Below are 22706 nucleotides of genomic sequence, written 5' to 3'. Positions count from 1 at the left end.
CCCCATGGGCTATACCACGAGGCTCCTCTGTCCATGGAATTTCCCAGGCGAGAATACTGGAGTGAGTTCCCATTTCCTTCTCCAGGGGATCTTCCCGACCCAGAGATTGAATCCCCATCTCCTGCATTGGCAGGCAGATTCTTTACCACTGAGCCACGAGGGAAACCCCCATGTATATATAGTAAGCACTCAAACTGAGTTAACAATTAAGAAGGCTACTTGGCTGGGAGGGAAGTTAAGATACCTAACCAGTTTTCTCTGCACGGTTGAAATATGTATAGATTCTCTTTCATGAGAAATATCCTTCTCTTTTCTTCAAGAATTTTCTAGCCTCCCGTGTTCTGTTTCATGTGGTTTGTGAGGCTTCTATAGTAATGTTTCTTTGGGTCTGCTTTATACGGCAGTGATTTTGATGTGGAAACAGCCACGGACCCCCACATTTCTAACTTTAGAACCCCCTGATGGTGAGCCTCAGAGGGGCCTTAGCCTCTGCAGCCTCAGGCTCTGCTCTGCCACTGTCGTCAGACTCCTGTCTCCATTGGCTTACTGCTGGGAGCATTTCCTAAGCTACCTTGAAGATTTTTCTTGCCAGTGAGAAAGATCTTTTTTTTAGCTCCAGTTATATTTAGAACTAGAGAATTAGCTCTAAACAGCCCTTCAATTTGGTTCCTAAAAGGGGTCGTAAAGAAAGGAAACGTTTAGCTAAAGGAAACCAAGATTGAATTAGGGGAAATGTGATGTTCATTTTTAACTGTCAAATTACTAAAGCAGAATTTCCCCTTACTCTCTTACACAATGGTCATTCTTCTAATATGTTACTTTAAAGTCCTCATAAATTAGCCATTTTCAATTTGTTTCAGAGTAGGGCAACTCACATGGACCCCATACCACATGGTACCCACATGGAATACTACAGTATTCCCAGTTTTTTAGCTCTGGGTCCCCTGAGATTCTCAGTTCATAATTCAATAATAGAGGAATACTGTCAAACCATTAGTTCCTGAAACCTCATTTAGTGTCAAAACATGGTCATTTTCCAGTTGGCAGTACATTTCACCCTTCTCCATGTTCACTAGTTTTGTCTTCATGTACATCCTTCCCATCCTAACCTTCGCCCTCTTTCTGGTGTATATCTCAGCTCCTTCTCTTTTTTGTTCCATTTACAAGTCCAGTGGCACACAGTCGTCTGCCTTAGAATTGCCTCAGTCTGATGTATGTGAGTCTAGATATGTTATTCCCTATGAAGGAATAAAAGGAAATGGAGGTGGTTACGCTTCCTCGGCCTGAGATGGGATTCCTGCAGCCCAGCGGCGGCATCTTATCTCTGACGGCCATTGCGCAGCCCTCAGCGCTCCGCTCTCACCAGTCGCCCGTGTGTCGCTGCTGGGTGTCCTGGCCCCGCGGAAAAACACGCTGTCACGTGGCCGCGGGGCTGTCACGCGTCCTGGTGCCTGGCTCCTGGTGATGTGTGGGAAGGGGTACTTCAGGGAACTGAAGTACACTGATGTTTCCAAGAAAGGTCTAATGACTTGCAAATAAACTTATTTTTTTTCTTTGCTACTTGGAACTCTAATGAGTTGAAATAGTTAAATTTTCTCTTTATAACCCTCAGTAGCCATCAATGGAAGTAATCTATTTGTCATTTCATAGTGACATTGATATTTTTACTTTTTAATCTTTAAAAATTAAACGCTTTTTATTTGGTATATAATTTTTTAGTTGATTCACAGTGTTGTACAGCAAAGTGATTCAGTCTTATATGTATGTATGTATGTGTCTGTCTGTATATATGTTCTTTTTCAAAGTCTTTTCCATTATGGTTTTCTGCAGAATGTTGAATGTAGTTCTCGGTGCTATACGGTAGAAGCCTCTTGTTTCTCTGTTTTACATGTAGTAGTTTGTGTCTGCTAATCCCAAACTCTCACTTAGTTTATTCCTCCTCACCCACTTTCCTCTTTGGTGACCAGAAGTTTGTTTTCTTTATCTGTGAATGTTTGTGTTTCATAAATAAGTTTATCTGTATCATATCTTAGATTCCACATATAAGTGACATCGTAAGGCATTTATCTTTCTGGTTTCTTTCACTTGGTGTGATGCTCTCTAGCTCCATCCATGTCGCTGCCAACGGCACTATTCCATTCGTTTTTATGGCTGAGGAGAAGTGGACGTTGTGTATGTGCACCGCATCTTTATCCATTCCTCTGTGGATGGACGCTTGGGTTGCTCCCGTGTCTTGGCTATTGTAAATAGTGCTACTGTGAACATTAGGGTGCCTGTGTCTTTTCAAATCAGAGTTTTCTCTGGACATATGCCCAGCAGTGGGACTGCTGAATCATAGGGCAACTCTATTTTTGGTTTTTTAAGGAACTTCCATACTGTTCTCCATAGTGGCTATACTAATTTACATTCCTACCAAGAGTGCAGGAGGCTTCTGCACACCCTCTTCACCATTTGTTATTTGTAGTTTTTAATGCTGGCCCTTCTGACTGGTGTGCGATGGTACCTCACTGTAGTTGTATTCTGCTGTTGTGATCTATTTTTTAAAAAATTGTATTGGCGTATAGGTGATGTGCAGTGTTGTGTTAGTTTCGGAGTACAGCAAAGTGAATCAGTTACACGTGTAACCATCCTTCTTTAGGTTCTCTTCCCACATAGGTCCTGACAGAGTGCTGTAACGCGTGACAGTAGGTCCTTATTAGCCCTCTCTCACATACAGTAGTGTGCGTGTCAGTCGCAGTCCCTCAGTTTATCCCTCCCCCTCTTCTCCTCTCTGGTAATCCTAAATTTGTTTTCTACATCTGTGACTCCATTTCTGTTCTCTAAATACGTTTATTTGCACCATTTTTGTTTAGATTCCACACATAAGCAATATATATGATACTTGTCTTTCCCTACCTGACTTTTTCACTCAGTATGACAACCTCTAGGTCCATCCGTGTCGCTGCAGATGGTAACGTTTTGTTCTTTCTTATGGCTGAGTGATACTCGACTGTATAAGTGTACCATATCTTCTTTATCCGTTCCTCTGTCATCTCCTTATAGTTTTGATTTGCACTTCTATAATAATTAGCGACGTTGAGCATCTTTTCACATGTCTATTGGCCATCTATATCTCTTCTTTGGAGAAACCTGTATTTACGTCTTCTCATTTTTTGATTGGGTCGTTTGTGTTTTTGGTTATTGAGTTATGTGAGCTATATGTGTATTTTGGAAATTAAACCCTTGTCAGTCACATCATTTGCAAATACTGTCTCTCAGTCTGTATATTGTCTTTTCATTTTGATTGTTGATTATTCATATTGATTATTCTTTTCATTTTGCTGTGGAAAAGCTTATAGGTTTGATTAGGCCCCATTTGTTTATTTTTGCTTTTATTTCTATTGCCTTGGGATTCTGACTCATGAGCTTTCCGGACACTACTTTGCTGAAGAGACAGTCTTTCTCCATTGTGTATCTTGCTTCCTTTGTTGGAGATTAATTGACCATAGGTGTGTGGGTCTGTTTCTAAGCTCTCTGTTCTGTCCATACAGACACTGTTTTTTTTTTTTTTTTAATTTCTCAGCAGTTAATACTTTCACAACCCCAAATCAAAGTAAAAATGACAAGTTTATGCAAAATTTAAACCCCCAAATTCATTAAACATTGTTGCTAGAAAACTGTCTTCTTTCAAGTTTTGTTTAATTTTTGGCATTTGTTTCGGTGCCTTATGAAAATAAATTTGTTAAGTGTTGCTTACTTTTAAGTTAGATGCTATGTCTTCTCTGGAATGTATCTCGATTGAAAGGTAAACCTTATGAAAGAAGTTTGGGTGATAGTCTTTTACCTGACAGTAAGCGGATACTTTTGGAAAAGAGAGTATATGGAATTAGGTCAAAGATGGCCATTTCCAAGGGAAAAATAACAAGGTTGGAGTAATATGTATAAGAGAAATAAAGAATGGTATTCTAAAAATATATATTAAAATAAAGAAACCATTATTTTATGGGGCAAAAAGAAAAGGGAACTAAAAGTAATGTGTTAAAAAAGGATTTGGGAAGTTCAGGCAAATGCTGAATATAAGTTCCTTCTAGGCAGTAATTCTATGTTCTTTGAATTCAGCATCTCTCTGCCTTCCCCTAACACACACTAACATATGTAGTGAAATATAACCAATACATTGCTCTTTGCTAACAAACCTGGTAATAACTTACTATAGGTTAATTTACCTATTAAGGATATGTATGCTTTAAAGGCACGATTCTTTTTAAAATCCCATGCTCGCTGTAGTAGCCTTGATCCCTCTTAAAAAGACTAGCTTAAAGGGCTATTTTCTCAATTCACCACCACTTGTTCACTTTTGGCCTTCCAAGGTTAGCTCTTTGGGAGAAAATCTGGCAGAGATTATGGTCTTAATCATCCTTTTTTGAGCAGAGCAGGGCTTTTTACTTGTTGCCAACATATACTTTTAACACAGAAAGCTAGGACTGTTAGAGTCCCTGAAATGATCTTGTCCATCCTTTATTCTTCTCTCAGAACTTCTCTAACACCAGGCCAGACAATTCCTGACACAGTGGACCTCAGTCACTGTTTATACACGGTCTTTGTAGTCAGGTGAGCCTGGATTTACATCCTGGCTTGGTTACTTAACTGTGTGACTGTGGTCCTAGGGCATCCCCCATTTGTAAAACAGAAGTAATAATCCATGTGTTTTAGGGCTGGTATGAGGCTTAAATGAGAGGCTAGGTGTAAAGCATCTAGCACAGTGTCTGGCCCATAGTAAGCCTCCCTTTGAAAGAATTGAGAGGAGGACTTCGTCCTCTCTCAGCCACCCATCTGTTCCCTGACAGCCATCCATACTGGAACTCCTTCCATTGTGAGACTTAAGTCCTTCTGGTTCCTACTTACTTAGACTTATTATTGTGCTCCATTCAGAAGCAAAGTTCTTCATAATTATTATGAAGTACTTTTGTAATAAAATGAAAGAAGAGAGAGATGTTATAAAGGTAAAAAAAAAATACAGAAGTTAAAGTTATAAAGTTAAAAGGTAACTTTTAACTTTCTTCAGACATTTCTTTCTTCTCCATTCTTCTGTTGTCTTTCTTGATGAGTCTAGTAAATGGTGAGAGAATTCACATTCCTAATTTTGTATCTGTGGACACCTGGATGTTTGAATATCCACACAGTAGGAGGCTATTCAGTACCTTCTTGTCAACTTGTGTGTTATCTGATTCATCACAATATGAAATCAGATAGTTTTGATCCTGGAGGGCTTCATGCTTGTGAGTTGAGATGCAGATCTAAAGCCTTTGCTTTAATGTGTTTGGGATCATAAACACACTTCGGCTTTTAGCATGATGGTCTCATGCTTTCTGTGGCTAGTTGAGGGCTTTGGTTGGGATTATGGTTTTTCTCAAGTCTTGTTCTGATCTGTAAGTTACCACTCCCTACTTTTACTGACTAGGGAGATGAGCTAGTATCCATTTTATGTGGACTACTAGGGTGAAGCCCTGGGTTGGCACAGCTGCTTGTGGCCTATTATATTCTAGAAAGCAGCTTAGTCACAGCTCCCCACTGGAGAGTGTTCAGATCAAGAGTCAGGGTATTTTCTGCAGTGTAACAGGGAGAGGGGTATGCATGGACTGTGTGTGCTCAGTGGTGTGACTCTCTGCAATACCATGGAGGGGTGTATTTGCCTTACTGTATAATTGATGTTTAAGAGGGGTAGTGATTTCAGAGAACTGTACACAAATGAGGAAGAATCAACCCTGAGTAAAATGGGGAAAACCTCCTATTGTTCTGTGATAGTGGGCATGGGAGGAGAATTGATGGTGATGGTTGATAGAATATGGAGACAGGGACTGGCGTCCGGGATGTGTCCGTTGTTATGCAAGGGGTAGGACCTAGTTATGTGCTGCTTTTCTGTGTGATGGAATGAGGTTGCAGAGCTGTAGGCAAAGACACTCATGACCTATCTGAGCGTATGATCGTCTTCTGTTTGAACTGTTGGTTAAGACGACCATCCTTAGCTATCGCTGAGGGTGTAATGTACTGTGAGCCATAGCGTAAGAGTCCTCACCAGTCAGAGCCAGTATTCTTAGGAAGTGGTCAGGCTTCAGTGACTGAACCATTTCTTCTTGGCACTTATGATAGTGTAATTTTATATTAAAACACCAAGGAGGAAAATCCTGGTGTTTGCAGAGTAGCAGTTTGCTTTTTTATTATATTCTCTTAGTCTTGCCAAGAGAATTGATGGTAATATATTGGCTTCTGTAGATTCCACAGATTTGTGCAGATATATTATACAAGAGACATCTCTTTAGGAATTTTCTGCAACTCAAAATGGGAATTATGGCATATTCTTCTGATTCCTTGGATTCTTCTTCCTTGACTGATTTCAGAGCAAAATGCTTCCTCACTGCTTCATTCTTAGAGTAGACGCAAACAGCAGTTCCAGATAAATGTGTGAGATATGGGTTAAAAAATAGACAGTTTTACATATGATGATTGAAAATGGTTTTGAGCAAATAGTAAAGGCATCATTCATTCATCCAGTAATTACACATTTATTTATTGAATGCTCAGTAAGTGCAAACACTGTTCTAAGTGCCAGGAAGGAGTACAGTCTTCCATGAAATAGTCTGAGGTCAGTCTTCCCTCGCAGGTGGCCGTAATATATGGGCCAAGAACAGGGCTCATCCTCTCTTGAATTTTTTTCACTCCCTGTCTCCAGGAGACAGTGTGGCTTCCCTTTTTGTTTATAACCGTCAGGCATGAGTCATCTCTTTGCCGTGAGTATTGCAGAATCATGTATCACATTCCAGTCTAGTTTGTACTGCTGCCAGGGTCTCAGCAGCAGCTCTTTTTGCCTGTCTTCCAACAGTCAAGATAGTCAGAACAGTGAGACCTGCTACACAAATTAATTAACTGGGGAATGGAGAAGAGAGAGCACGGTACTTGTTTTCTATATGTTTTTGTTTGTACAAGATATATTTAGGAGTAGATACCTTCTTTCTAAGTGCCAATGCACCAGGCAGTATCTACCATCTGAGTTCATTTTAGGGGGATTGTTAAAGCTTGATGTATAGCTGACGTATAGTATTATATAAGTTACAGGTAGAAAACGTAGTGGTTCACAATTCTTAAAGGTTATATTCCATTTATAGTTATTTATAAAATACGGGCTATATTCCCTGAAGCTTATTTATTTTATGCACAGCAGTTTGTGCCTCATAATCCCCTACCCCGATCTTTCCCATCTCTCCTTCCTTGTCCGCACTGGTAACCACTAGTTTTTTCTCTGTACCTGTGTGTTTCCTTTTCGTTACAATCACTAGCTTGGTTTATTTCTTGGATTCCACATGTACGTGAGATCGTACAGTGTTTGTCTTTCTGTGTCCGTTTCACTTGGCACAGTGCCCTCCAGGTCCATCCACGTTGCTGCAGATGCCAGATTTCATTCTTCTTATGGCTGAGGAGGAGTCCACTGTATGTGTATGTGTGCGTGTGTGTGTTATAGATGAAAATGTTAGTTGCTTAGTCATCTGACGCTTTGTGACCCCATAAACTGTAGCCCACCAGGTTCCTCCGTCCATGTCATTCTCCGGGCAAGAATACTGGAGTAGGTAGCCATTCCCTTCTCCAGGGGGTCTTCCAGTCCCATGGATCAGATTTTCTTACCATCTGAACCACCAGGGAAGTATAGGTAGGGGTGTGTGTGTGTGTGTGTATACATATATATACCACATCTTCTCTATCCACTGAATCCTGTTTTTTTTTTTTTTTTTCAAAAATGAATTTGCATTTGTGAGCAAATAAAGTCAGCTCTCCTTTACAAAGGATGTTGGTTCTACAAGTGGACTTGGCGGCTTTGGCTGACGGTTCTGTTGCACACTTAAAATGGTCCTTTGAGAAAAACCTGGAAATTCACTTCAAAATTTTAAGAAAATCCATCAAATAAACAAGCAGCAAAATTCTTCCTGAAAACTTTCTAAACAATACTTACTTTGGTTTAAATATTTAGACTTTTTTCTCTTAATATTTCTCTAATAAGTTTGATTCATTTATATCTTTAAAAAGATATATTTAAGACAGAAGCCATTTAAAAAAATTTTTAAAGCCACTGTCACCTATAATTATCTTGTTATAACTTTTCATTTCTTGAAATTCTCTTCTAGTCTGTAATTACTATATGTAATTAGAATGTTGCATTTAAGCGATTGCATGCTATACTGTGGACCTTAAATGTCCTTATGTACCCTCTTTTTTGAATGTGCCTCATGAAACGATTCATACTCCAGCACTGTGACTCAGGGCAGTGAGAGGCGGCTTGTTTCAAGTAGCAGAGTGAGTGTCAGATTAGTCTTCCAATCAGAAAACATTCCATGCAGTTTGAGGCACAGGTGAATCGCAGATTTCTTCTTGGCCTAGGCTTGGCTAGAAAGCTAGTAGATTTATACAGTGTTTGCTCAAATTACAAATGATGAGATGCTAAAAGCACTTTTAGTTTTAGGGAGTTCAAAGTGGCCAGCCAAATGAAAGCTCTGTGGCCTACCTGAGAATAAAATTTATGAATTCTTTGTTGAGGAAGAAGGTGAGACCTTTGTGCTTTGGTGGAAGTAAGAGCTTGCTGTCTCTCACTCTCTGTTCTTTAGTACAGGCACACGTACACACACACACACACACACACTTACACATAGTACAAGAAGCAATAAGCTGGCATTTCCCAGCCCTTTCTCCATTGTCTGGAGAAGGAGATAAAAAAGGAAAACTCTTTAAAACATTTTAGAATTCTGCAAAGGATTGATTTTGAGTCTGCAGACTTCAGGGTTGGTGTGCCTGCAGTGGTAATATGGGCACGAGTCTCTAGATCAGTGCTTAGGTCTGGAGTGCCAGGCAAAGTAGGCAGTTTCAGAGGTTTAGAGGAGCAAAATTTATTTCCCTCCATATTCCCATATGGATGGAAATGTATGCTCTTAAGTGAGTCGAGATCCTTAGTGAAGAAGTAGAATGATAAGCAGAAACTACTAGCTAGGGAAATGACCTGTTTAGGAGTTGGGTGTATCAGTGATGATTGGCTTCAAACATAGTTAACAATCAGAAAAATAGGGGTTTGCTTAAGCAAGACAGAGGTTAATATATTTTTCCCTTATATAAGTCCAAAGCTAGGCAGTTGAGAGCTGGTGTGGCAGCTCTGTAGTCATCAGAGATCCAAGCTCCCGATTTCTTTTTGCTTCCTCATCCTCAGGCTGGCTTCTACTCTCAGGATTGCCTAGGGACTGTAGGATGACCACTGCTGCTCTGTCTGTCACACCTGTGCTCCAGGCAAGAAGGGCAGGGCCAAAGGGTGTACTTGCTAGCAGATTCAACCCTTTGAAGAGCTTTCTGTTGTCCTACCTATTATTGGCTGCCCCGTCTATGAAAGACATTGCCTTCCCAATGATGCAGAAGTTAAATATTGGGTAGGCAGACCTTAGTCTCTGCCGGACCAACTGATCATGAGCGTAAAGGTATTCCTGAGACCTAGATGGCTGAGACCGTGGGATGTTTGCCAACTCTTAAGATAGGATGGTAATGTTTGACACATCTAACCTTTAGTTTGCTGCTTGATTGATTGATTCAACAGTGTTAAGGACTTACTCTATACCAGGCACTGGGCTTACAGGAGTGAAAAAGATAGACATGTTCCCTCTCTCGGAAGAGTTTATGGGCTAATTGGGAAAAAAACAACTTGTTTTTAAATAAGTAAATTATAAGTATATAAGTGTATTGACCATTAAGAGAAGCAGAAGTAGCGAGTGCTCCCCTAATAGGGATTTCCTATTAGGAGAGACTCCAGAAGGGTATGACACAGTGTATACACTGAGATTTAAAGGATGCATGGGAGTTAGAAAGTTGAGGATGAGTCAGGTTAGAAAGAGGGGGAGGAATGTTCCAGGCAGATCCACTCCCAGTCTAAGAGTTCTTCACAGAGGGAATCAGCGGGAGTTTCCAAAGCAACAAAAGGGATTCCAGGTTCTTTTTTAATCTAAATGGCTGAAAGGACTGCCATCCTTCCTACTTACTTGTTTTTTCACTCTCTCTCGATGAGTGCCTGCCTGCTTAGGTGGCACCAGGGAGTGTTGCTAACCGAGGAAGGAGGGGGACAAGTGATTAGGGCATATACTGAAGCCCAGTTGCCCCATCATAGGTCTGGATTTTGGTCTCAGTGTGGGACTCTGGGGAGGCAAGGACTGGTTCTGACCCTGAAGTGCTGATATGACCCCCTTCCCCTTCCAGGAAGTGGACATTGTGGTAGCACCGTGCCAAGGCCTCCGGCCCACAGTGGATGTTCTGAGTGACTTGGTGAATGATTTCTTGCCTGTGATAACCTATGCGCTCCACAAAGATGAACTCTCTGAGAGGGATGAGCAAGAGCTTCAGGAAATCCGAAAGTATTTCTCCTTTCCCATATTCTTTTTCAAAGTGCCGAAGCTGGGCTCGGAGATAATTGACTCCTCCACTGAAAGAATGGAGAGTGAAAGATCGCCACTTCATCGACAGCTGACTGACCTGGGCTATCTGAGCAGCAGCCTCTGTAACTGTGGGGCCCCCGGCCAGGACACCAAAGCTCAGAGCATGTTGGTGGAGCAAAGTGAGAAGCTGAGACACTTGAACACGTTTTCTCACCAGGTGCTGCAGACTCGCCTGGTGGACGCAGCCAAGGCCCTGAACCTGGTGCACTGCCGCTGCCTCGACATCTTCATTAACCAGGCTTTTGACATGCAGCGGGACCTGCAGATTACGCCCAAACGTCTGGAATACACTCGAAAAAAGGAGAATGAGCTGTACGAATCATTGATGAATATTGCCAACCGGAAGCAAGAGGAAATGAAGGACATGATCGTTGAGACTCTTAACACCATGAAGGAGGAACTTCTGGATGATGCTGCCAACATGGAGTTCAAAGGTGGGTCTTAGAGCTTGGTAGGGTGCAGGAACTGGGGCATCCTCGAACCCTTTCCAGGTGGCGTAGAGTACGTCAATTCTGAAGCCCAAAGGTACCTACCCCGATGGGGCTCATTAGCAGCAGCCTACCTGAAATCATTGAGCGAAGTTGGCCTCTCTTCTTCTGAGAGGCCTTCTTGGAAAAGTCTGCCATCATTCCTTCCTATTTGATAAATTCATCCCAATACTGCTCTTTAGTCTCCAGTTCCTATTTGTATCCCCTTGCCTTTTTAAGACTGGAGAAGAGGTGCTTGAAGAATGTCAGAGTCATGCTTTAATCCTGACTCCTTTGTCATGGCCCATGCTGCTTTGTTGGTTCTTTTTTGTGTGTCATGGTCTCATGTTCTTTTCAGGGTGCTCCTGAGACCTAACTCAGAAGGATTTCCCAAAGTAGCGGTTTTAGCTTTTCTGGCATTCCTATACTTCATGAGTGACTGTTAACAAAACTGGGCCAAATGCTTAGTCAGGTCTTTTGGTATCTGAGGTCTGGGTGCTACTGACTTTGTATAGTGACTCCTGTGTGAACATTAGCTCTCAGTTCAGTTCAGTCGCTCAGTCACGTCCAACTCTTTGCAACCCCATGGACTACAGCACACCAGGCCTCCCTGTCCAGCACCAACTCCCGGAGCTTTCTCAAACTCATGTCCATTGAGTCAGTGATGCCATCCACCCATCTCATCCTCTGCCATCCCCTCTCCTCCTGCCTTCAGTCTTTCCCAGCATCAGGGTCATTGCCAGTGAGTCAGCTCTTCACATCAAGTAGTCAATATATTGGAGCTTCAACTTCAGCATTAGTCCTTCCAATGAATATTCAGGACTGATTTCCTTTAGGATTGACTAGTTGGATCTCCTTGCAGTCCAAGGGACTCTCAAGAATCTTCTCCAACACCACAGTTCAAAAGCATCAATTCTTTGATGCTAAGCTTTCTTTATAGTCCAACTCACATCCATACATGACTACTGAAAAAAAACCATAGCTTTGACTAGACGGACCTTTGCCGACACAGTAATGTCTCTGCTTTTTAATATGCTGTCTAGATAGATCATAGCTTTTTTTCCAAGGAGCAAGCGTCTTTTAATTTCATGGCTCCAGTCACCATCTGCAGTGATTTTGGAGCCCAAGAAAATAAAGTCTGTCACTGTTTCCCCATCTATTTGCCATGAAGTGATGGGACCGGATGCCATGATCTTAGTTTTTTGGATGTTGAGTTTTAAGCCAGCTTTTTCACTCTCCTCTTTCACTTTCATCAAGAGGCTCTTTAGTTTCTCTTTACTTCCTGTCATAAGGGTGATATCATCTGCATATCTGAGGCTATTGATATTCTCCCGGCAGTCTTGATTCCAGCTTGTGCTTCATCCAGCCTGGTGTTTCTCATGATGTACCCTGCATATAAGTTAAATAAATAGGGTGACAGTATACAGCCTTGATGTACTCCTTTCCCAATTTGAAACCAGTCTGTTGTTCCATGTCCAGTTCTAACTGTTGCTTCTTGACCTGTATACAGATTTCTCGGGAGGCAGGTCAGGTGGTCTGGTATTCCCATGTCTTTCAGAATTTTCCAGTGTGTTGTGATCCACACAGTCACAGGCTTTGGCATAATCAATAAAGCAGAAGTAGATGTTTTTCTGGAACTCTCTTGCTTATTCTGTGATCCAAAGGATGTTGGCAATTAGATCTCTGGTTCCTCTGCCTTTTTAAATCCAGCTTGAACATCTGGAAGTTCTCAGTTCATGTACTGTTGAAGCCTGGCTTGGAGAATTTTGAGCATTGCTTTGCTAGCGTGTGAGATGAGTGCAGTTGTATGGTAGTTTGAACATTCTTTGGCATTGCCTTTCTTTGGGACTGGAATGAAAATTGACCTTTTATAGTCCTGTGGCCACTGCTGAGTTTTCCAAATTTGCTGGCATATTGAGTGCAGCACTTTAACAGCACCATCTTTTCGGACTTGAAGTAGCTCAACTGGAATTCCATCACCTCCACTAGCTTTGTTCATAGTGATGCTTCCTAAGGCCTTGATTTTGCACTCCAGGATGTCTGGCTCTAGGTGAGTAATCACACCATCGTGATTATCTGGGTCATGAAGATCTTTTTTGAATAGTTCTTCTGTGTATTCTTGCCACCTCTTCTTAATATCTTCTGCTTCTATTAGGTCCATACCATTTCTGTCCTTTATTGTGCCCATCTTTGTATGAGAGGTTCCTTTGGTAGCTCTGATTTTCTTAAAGAGATCTCTAGTCTTTCCCATTCTGTTGTTTTCCTCATTTCTTTTCATTGATCACTGAGGAAGGCTTTCTTATCTCTCCTTGCTGTTTTTGGAACTCTGCATTCAGATGGGTAGGTATATCTTTCCTTTTCTCCTTTGCCTTTGCTTCTTTTCTTTTCTCAGATATTTGTAAGGCCTCCTCAGACAACCATTTTGCCTTTTGCATTTCTTTTTCTTGGAGATGGTCTTGATCACTGCCTCCTGTACAATGTCATGAACTTCCATCCATAGTTCTTAATGTAGTAGAACAGCCTCCATAGGTGGGTTCTGCTTATTACCATTTTCTAAGGCTCAGATCGGAGAAGGCAATGGCAACCCACTCCAGTACTCTTGCCTGGAAAATCCCATGGATGGAGGAGCCTGGTGGGCTGCAGTCCGTGGGGTTGCTAGGAGTCGGACACAACTGAGCAACTTCACTTTCACCTTTCACTTTCACTCATTGGAGAAGGAAATGGCAACCCACTCCAGTGTTCTTGCCTGGAGAATCCCAGGGACGGGGGAGCCTGGTGGGCTGCCGTCTCTGGGGTCTCACAGAGTTGGACATGACTGAAGCGACTTAGCAGCAGCAACAAGGCTCAGATAGCTTCAGTAATTTGCTCAAGGTCACACAGATACTAAGTAGTAGAGGCAGAACTTGAATCTAGACAGTCTGATTCCTGAGCTCATGCTCACAATTTCCACACTTACTTCGTCTTTATCTATTCCCAGTTATTGATGTTACCATCTTCCTGGGAACCAGCTTCAAAACCTTAGCATGGGGACTTCCCTGGCAGTCCAGACGTTCAGACTCTGCACTTCCAATGCAAGGATGCACATTTGTATCCTTGAGGCAATGACAGCATTCCAGTTTTACTTTTTATTTCTCTAGTAATTGATTAGAATTGAATTGTTGACTCTTGGATTTTTCTCATTAATTTGCTCGGAAGTGTGAAATATTACAAAGATTAGAGGCTTTGGAATTCATGAGCTTTGCGTTCAAATGCTAGGTATATTATTCCCTAACTCCAGCATCCCCTCCCAGTGCCCAGTTTATTCTTTTTTTGGAGCTTTTTCCTGATGTATCAAATATAACCAGTGATACCCTTCTGACGTGTTGTTAGGGTTAGATTAGATTAGATATGTAAAATACTTCCTGTGCATTTCAGATAGCCTGCACTCAGTGAGTGTTGTTCCTTCCCTTCTGTAAATGTGGTGTAAGAGCTGACAGGATCAGGAGGTTCATTCTGTACAACAGGTGCTCCTTCAGGACTCTTAGATGCCTGAAATGGTTGAGGATCGAGTGGCCCCGCATGCTGAGAGTCCGAGGTAGTCAGCCATGTGTGTTTTGTAGCCATCAGCATGCTAGCTCCTTGGGTCCGACTTTATTCAGTGTACCTGCCCATTCCCCTCACAACCAACTAGCTTTTTGCTGTGCCTTCATAGATGTCATTGTCCCTGAGAATGGAGAACCAGTGGGCACCAGAGAGATCAAATGCTGCATCCGACAGATCCAGGAGCTCATCATTTCCCGGCTTAATCAAGCAGTGGCTAACAAGCTGATCAGCTCCGTGGATTACCTACGTGAGAGCTTCGTTGGAACCCTGGAACGGTGTCTGCAGAGCCTGGAGAAGTCTCAGGATGTCTCAGTTCACATCACCAGTAATTATCTCAAACAGGTACTCAGAGGGTAGTTAAGAGCTGGCCACAGATAACACATGAAACGGAATCCACCCACGAGCCCAGCGTCAAGTTAGCCAAGAATTTCCCTTTCAGTCTTTTTGCCAGTCCAGTTTGAATTTTGTTTTCCTGTCTCATGACCACTGTCTGTGGGAGGCGCTTGTGAACTGTCAGGTTGCAGTTCAGCCAATGAGCAAGATGATGAAGATGAAGTAGAGGGGTCCCACTGGTCACAAAACAGATGATCGCCCTGCCTTGACTCTGCACATACATTGAGGGGTGGATTTGGCAACCTTGAAACTGGACCATGTTCTTGAAATAAATATCATTTGTTGCATTTTTAAATTATCCACTTTACTCAGGGCATATTGACTTTCTTATTGTGTCTTCTTTTTTCAGATCTTAAATGCTGCCTATCATGTTGAAGTCACATTTCACTCAGGGTCCTCAGTTACAAGGATGCTGTGGGAGCAAATCAAACAGGTAGAGGTTTTTTAGGGAAAGATTTTTCAGCCCCTAATTGGCTCAAATGAATCTTGGTCGCTCCAACAGGAACTAATGTCTAGGATGTCTGTCCTAGACAAACTGATATCTGTCAATATGGGTGGCCGTTTGTCCTGATTTCCCTGCCTGGGGAAGTTCTGATTTATGCCTGTTCTGAAATAATTATTAACAGTGTCCCCTTTAACTCTTAGAAGTGATGTATCTAAGTGATATTTTATGGAGCCATAAAGCTCTACTTCTCTAGCTGTTTCATGTTCTTTTCCCCAACCTAAGTGTTTTCTCAGAACCAGGCTTTGTTACCAAAGACCATGAGTAGAATTTATTTTCTGGTCTTCAGTCGGGTTCTTATATTGAATTATTTGCTGACTTTAGAAAGGGATTTACCAGGCACCCCCAGTACTGACTGTAATGTATTGAGGATTCGTGAACATGCATTCCAAGCCTAGTGTTCTTTGATGCCTTCCGTTGGACTGAGCCCCGATTTTGAGGTAGGTGAAATTGGAGAGGAGTGTTGGACCTCATACAGCTCTTGTCTTAAGATCCTGGCCTGCTGAATGGGTAATCCAGCAAGGAAGGGGTTCTAGCGGTTCCGGTCTCCACCCCTCAGTGCTCTCACTACCCCTGTCCTGACAGATCATCCAGCGCATCACTTGGGTGAGCCCACCTGCCATCACACTGGAGTGGAAGAGGAAGGTGGCCCAGGAAGCCATCGAGAGCCTCAGTGCCTCCAAGCTGGCCAAAAGCATTTGCAGCCAGTTCAGGACTCGGCTCAACAGTTCTCACGAGGCCTTTGCAGCTTCCTTGCGGCAGGTGAGTCTGTCGGAAAGGGAATGCAACCGGATCAAGCAGAGAGGAGCCTCATCCGCTGTGGAGTGCTTTATCTACTGCCCTCCATATAATTGTTTAAAAAATCATCAGTATATTTTCCTTCTGTTGTGTTAGAGGATAATACTAAGTTACAGGGTGTTTCATCAATAAATGTTTCATGTGGATGTTTTTCTAACTCTAGAGAGAATGGAGAAAACTCAGAGGAATGAAAATCAAGGGGTAGGAATTTTATATGAGTTTATATAGTATTTTAGGAATGAGTGACAAAAAGGGATGGCATTTCAGCTTCCATGTGTGTGCTTAGTCACTCAGTCACGTCTGACTCTTTGCAATCCCATGGACTGCAGCCTGCCAGGCTCCATGGGGATTCTCCAGGCAAGAATACTGGAGTGGGTAACCGTGCCCTCCTTCAGAGGATCTTCTCAACCCAGGGATCAAAGCCAGGTCTCCTGCACCACAGGCAGATTCTTTACTGTCTGAGCCGCCAGGGAAGCCCCCAGCTTTCATAGTAGTTTGCAGTTACGTGACATTTGCTTGTGCCTTTGGAGGGTGGGGGTGGTGTGGGTGTGTGCAGTTGCATATGTGTACATGTTTGTGGAGGGGAGGGTGGGTAGTTGTGATTATACATCCAGGAGGAAAAAATTACTACTTAATGAGTGCTCAGTACCTGCCAACCCCTGAGTTGCGTTACATGCATCTTACTTAATTCTCACAGTTACCCTCATGAGGTAGATACTGTTATCCCTGTAATAGGTGAGGAAGCCAAAGCTGGGGACCTGATAAGCCATATTTCTTTCTTCTTTTTCTGTCCCAGCTGGAAGCTGGCCACTCAGGCCGGTTGGAGAAAACTGAAGATCTATGGCTGAAGGTTCGGAAAGATCATGCTCCCCGCCTGGCACGCCTTTCGCTGGAAAGCCGTTCTCTACAGGATGTCTTACTGCATCGTGAGTCCTTACTTTTTCCTGGAAATTGGAGGGGGCTTCTGGATATCTAATATCTTCACACCCAACCTCGGAGAATGCCACTGTCTAAAGCTTGCAAAGCTGTCTAAACATCTACTATTTTTGAGTTTCTGATGAAGTCTGCTTGGTCCTGCTGTTTATATAGTTCCAATAACACAACCGAAGTTTATTTAAATTAAAGCAGTTAGGTTACTACTTTACAAAACACCCACATTTCTTCCCCTGGCATAGTTATGACTTCTTGCTTCCAGGCAGGTCCGCGTCTGAATCTCAAGAGTCGGTTGCCCAGCATGTTCACACCCTTGCTGCCTTATCTCTTGCCTTACAGGTAAACCTAAACTGGGGCAGGAGCTGGGCCGGGGCCAGTACGGCGTGGTGTACCTGTGTGACAGCTGGGGGGGGCACTTCCCTTGTGCCCTCAAGTCGGTTGTCCCTCCAGATGAGAAGCACTGGAATGACCTCGCTTTGGAGTTCCACTACATGAGGTAGGTTCTGGTCTCCGTCAGCTTTGTGGGGAGCAATTCTTCTAGAGAAGAACCTAGAAACCTCGTATAAATTTTGTACCAAGAGATACAGTGTGCCCTGTCTCTCCATTCCACGTCTCACAATGTTGTAGACCAGTATTTCAGGGTCAGGTCCAGAAATGTGCTCTCTTCAAGGCCTTTACTCCTTTCCCTGCCCTTTCCCCCCATCCTAATTCTTAGACACATCCTCATATTTGCCTTTCTTCCTTAGTCCTCAAAGCCTGTCCCCTTTCAGATTCCATAATTCTCTGTCCTTGTTAGAGAGGCCATTCTCTTTGCCCTCTCTCTGTCCTGAGGGCCATTACTCTGGGCCTGGACTAAGCATGGTCCCCCGTGGTGACGTGCTACTCGAGGATAGCACCTAGATGCTCTAGCCCAGGCCTCTGTGCTCCTCACCAGGTCTCTGCCAAAGCATGAGCGCTTGGTGGATCTGCACGGCTCCGTCATCGACTACAGCTACGGCGGTGGCTCCAGCATTGCCGTGCTGCTCATCATGGAGCGGCTGCACCGGGACCTCTACACGGGACTGAAGGTGAGGGGCCAACAGGGGGTGGCCAGTTGGCAGCCAGGTTCATGGGCTCCTTTCTGGCCTTTCCTCCCTTCTTCCTGATTCAGAGCCTCTAGCTCTCATAAGACATTTTTGGAGTAATCAAACTTTATTACCTTCAGTTCCAAAACCCTAAAAAATGTCTCAGAAGTTGTTTTTTGGCCCCATTTTATATCTAGAATATTGCAATTCACTACTTTTACCTATTGTGGTAATAGTAAAAATCTAGACTACACAGAGGAGCAGAAAAGCTTCCTATAACGCTACTATTCTTTCTTTTTTTTGTTCTCTGTGAATTAAACCAGTTTTTTTGGTCAACAAATATTTATTAGTGGTTACTTTGTACAAGGCCTCGTATTAAGCAACATAAGAGGATATCAAAAAACATATATATATATAATTGGAAAAAAAAAATATATATATATATATTTTGGCCAGGACTTTAAAAAAAATTGGTCAGTGATCATTTCATGAACAGGTGGCATTTGAGTTTGATAATACCCTAGTGGGTAAAATTTGGGCAGATGTTGGAAAGAAGAAGTTATACCAGGGGAAGAAATAGGCTAGTGCCCAGGACGTGGGAAGGACACTATGACTGTGTGGAGCAGGTGGCTCATTTGGGAAATAGAGGGGAAACGACATGCAAGGAAGTGCTGGGAGCAAATTATAGAAGACCAGAACTGTGAAGAAGTTCATAAAATTCAAATCCTCTTGTAGACAGTGAGAAGCAAAAGATTTTGAACGAAGGTAAAATGTTCTCAGTTGAATGCTGAGTTCCCCTCAACTAAAACAGCCCCCAGCAGGGAAATAGGGAGGTTTCTTTTGTTTGTCCTTTACACAAGCTAGAAAAGCTAACCCCAGAGTGTCTGGTAGGTTTCTTCTGACAGGTGCCTCTTTTCCCAGTTTATATGGAAGCTTTCAGAAGTAAGACAGAAGAATCTTCAGAAATGCTTACAGGAGCCAAGAGAAATCAATAAAATGAAGCAAAGGACTCTCCAAGTGGCGGCTTCTTCATTTCATGGGAGTTAGGCTCAGCACCTTGAGGTGCTTTTCCATAAGTGGGTTAGAGAACCATATATGGGCTTCTGGATAAGTGGTATAACATTCTCCAGAATTCAGAAGACCCTAAATTGGAACTTTGCTACAAGTAACATGAATGACTTTGGCATTTGAATCCATAAAACCAAACCTGGACTAACCATGCCTACAAAGCAACAGAAGTAAATCTGCCTGAGAGTCCTAGAAATACTCAGCCTGAGTCTCTAAGGCAGTTCTAGAGTTGATTCAGGTTAGAGATGAGCTCATGCCTTCGGGTGTTTGGTTGTGGCTCTCCTGGTCGCCTTTGGGGCTCGTCCGGCTGCCTGAGTGCTGCCTCCAGGAGGCTTGCTCTGGCCCTTGCAGCTTGCCTTTCCTTGCTTCTCCCTTGTCTCCCTCTCCTGCCTGCCTTCCTCTTCCCTTGTTCTCATCCACTTCTCTGCTCGTGTGCCCTTGTGTGCACAGTCTCTCAGTACCTCACAGAGGAACTCTCAGTTGGTATAAGCGAGTTGGGTTGAGGAGTCGTCCTCTTGGTGACACGTAAACCCTTTTGTCTCCCCAAGGCTGGGCTGGCCCTGGAGACCCGTTTGCAGATAGCCCTAGATGTTGTGGAGGGAATCCGCTTCCTGCACAGCCAGGGACTTGTCCACCGTGATGTCAAACTGAAAAATGTGCTGGTACGTAAGAGCTGCTTTCCCCAGGGTAACTCCCTGTCTCTGCGTGTAAGTGACCTTTGGAAGGAGGTACACATACATCAGGGCTTCCCTAGCGGCTCAGATAGCAAAGAATCTGCCTGCAACGGAGGAGACTCGTGTCTAGGAGACGAGCCCTAGGTCGGGAAGACCCTCTAGAGGAGGGAATGGCTATCCACTCCAGTATTCTTGCCTGGAGAATTCCACGGACAGAGGAGCCTGGCTAGCTACAGTCCATAGGGTCTCAAAGAGTCGGACATGACTGAGTGGCTAATACTTTCACATATAAATATAAATTTGTTCACAGGAAAAGACTGGGGTGAGAGTAGAACAGTTCACAGAAGAATAGATGGATGGTATCTTGGACTTGCAGCGTAGGGAAGAATTGCATCATAGGTCTAGCTTATATTGCTTAAGGTTTTTTCTCCTAACCCTCGTGAGAAAATTTAAACTTACAGAGAAGCTAAAAAAGTGGTATGATGAAGACCCACACACTGCTCATCCAGATTCATGTTCTCCCCCCCAGTGTAGGCTGTCTTTGTCTCTGTCTCTCTCTCTCTTCACCTGCATATGCACACACATTTTTTTACTAAACTATATGAGAGTAAGTTGTAGATAAAGGTCTGCATCTAGGGAATTCCCTGGTGATTCGTGGCTAAGACTCTGTGCTCCCGATGTAGTAGGCACAGGTTCGATCCCTGGTCAGGGAACTAGATTCACGTAGTTGCAACTAAAGACCCTGCATGCCACAACAAAGATGGAAGCTCCCAAGTGCCGCAGCCAAGGCCGGGAGCAGCTAAATTAATTTAAAACAAACTTTGCTTCCAAATACTTCAGCTTGTATCTCTAAGGAAAAGACATTCTTCCACATAATTAAAATGCCATTATCGGGGCTTCCTTGCAGCTCAGTGGTAAAGAATCCACCTGCCAATGCAGGAGACACAAGAGGAGTGGATTTGATCCCTGGGTTGGGAAGATCCCCTGGAGAAGGAAATGGCAACCCACTCCAATATTCTTGCCTGGGAAATTCCATGGACAGAGGAGCCTGGCGGGCTGCAGCCCATGGGGTCAGAAAGAGCTGGACAGGACTGAGCACAGCACGGCTACAGTTACATAAAGATTTATAACGTTGTGTTAGTTTCTGGCATTAGCAAAGTGATTCCGTTCTACATATCTGTATTCTTTTATCATATTTTTACCAATTCTATGCCATTACAAGATACGGAATATAGTTCCCTGTGCTATAAACATTGTCGATTGTCTGTTTTATATGTATAGTTTGTGTCTAGTAATCCAAAACTCCTAGTTTATCCCTCTGCCACCCCTTTCCCCTTTGATAGCCATAAGGTTGTTTTCCATGTCTGTGAGTCTGCTTCTGTTTTGTAAATAAGTTCATTTGTATAATTTTTAGACCCCACATAGAAGTGGCATCATATATTTGTCTCTCTGTCTGACTGACTTCTCTTCTTTTGATAATCTTTAGGTCCATCCATGTCACTGCACATGGCATCATTTCGTTCTTTTTTGTGGCTAGGTTATATTCCATTATATATACATGCAGTTGCTTCTTTATTCCTCTGAGACATAGATTTCCTTAGGAAAGGAAACTTGAGGGTGTCAGAAAAGCCCTCAGCTGACCAAAGGAGCTCAGCCTTCTTACTTACCAACTTTCTGCCCTGGGTTCTGGAGGTCAGAGGAGAATAATCAGGAACTGAAATACTTTCCTTATGTCCTTCACTTACTCATTCTTCCACGATTTGCTAAGCTCCTGATGCGTGCCAGGCACTATGTATGTGCCGGGGACGCAAAGATGAAAAAGACAGTCCTTGCGCCAGGTTGCTTACGGTTTAGGGAAAGAAGGAATGGGAGTGGATCTGGAGGCAGAGCTGATGAAGTGCTGCTCTGAGGTAGATGCCTACTTCTGAGCTTGGGTATGTAGTTGAGCACTGTGTGCAGGACCAGGCATAGGGTGACTGTCATCCTGCTTCATCGGCAGTTGGACAAGCAGAACCGTGCCAAGATCACGGACTTAGGATTCTGCAAGCCAGAGGCCATGATGTCAGGCAGCATTGTGGGGACGCCAATCCATATGGCCCCTGAGCTTTTCACAGGTAAGCCGGAGGGCGGGGAGTGGGTTTGGGCAGAGCTCTGTATTTTAACCAAGTGCTACCCTTCGGACTAAGTAATACCCACAAGTACTACTGGCAGTTCTGGTACAGGCAGGGGAGGAACCAGAACAGGAGAAACCCAAGACAAGTAGGGAGAAAAGGAAGAGGTACAGGAGCAAGAAAGACAGTTATAAATGGGGGGCACCAGCTGTCTTCTGGCTGTCTCTCTGGGCTGTTAGTGCCGTAATTGCCATAGTCAACCAATTATTTAATCAGAAAGTATTGATAGAGTGAAGTCAGAAATAGAAAAATATTATATATTAACACATATATTGCAGAATCTGGAAAAATGATACTGATGAACCTATTTGAAGGGCAGGAATAGAGATGCAGATGAAGAGAATGGACTTGTGGACACAGCAGGGAAGGAGAGGGTGGAACAAATTAAGAGAGTTTCACTGACATATGTACACTGCCATGTGTAAAATAGATGGCTAGTAGGAAGCTGCTCGGGCTTCCCTGGTGGCTCAGTGGTGAAGAATCCGCCTCCCAGTGCAGAAGAGTCGAGTTTGCTGCCTGGGTCGGGGAGATCCCCTGAAGAAGGAAATGGCAGCCCACTCCAAT

The 22706-nt window shown here is 43.3% G+C and overlaps 1 protein-coding gene across 5 annotated transcripts in view; it reads left to right on the top strand.

Annotated features, from left to right (window-relative positions):
- The window catches only part of DSTYK (dual serine/threonine and tyrosine protein kinase), a 59818-nt gene that overhangs the window by 23052 nt on the left and 14060 nt on the right, over window positions 1–22706 (top strand). For 3 of the 5 annotated variants that reach the window (XR_009490761.1, XM_059875443.1, NM_001024824.1), the window contains 9 exon segments: window positions 10255–10924; window positions 14649–14881; window positions 15282–15365; window positions 16020–16196; window positions 17029–17158; window positions 17505–17661; window positions 18100–18232; window positions 19846–19959; window positions 21971–22085. Coding sequence is in view for 4 of the 5 variants with exons in the window: in XM_059875443.1 (XP_059731426.1) it covers window positions 10255–10924; window positions 14649–14881; window positions 15282–15365; window positions 16020–16196; window positions 17029–17158; window positions 17505–17661; window positions 18100–18232; window positions 19846–19959; window positions 21971–22085 (1813 nt within the window). In the remaining variant the exon portion in view is untranslated. 5 annotated transcript variants of the gene reach the window in all.

The sequence above is a fragment of the Bos taurus genome, chromosome 16 (genome assembly GCF_002263795.3).
Source record: "Bos taurus isolate L1 Dominette 01449 registration number 42190680 breed Hereford chromosome 16, ARS-UCD2.0, whole genome shotgun sequence".
Lineage (NCBI taxonomy): Eukaryota > Metazoa > Chordata > Mammalia > Artiodactyla > Bovidae > Bos > Bos taurus.
This window is presented reverse-complemented; position numbering and strand designations above follow the sequence as displayed.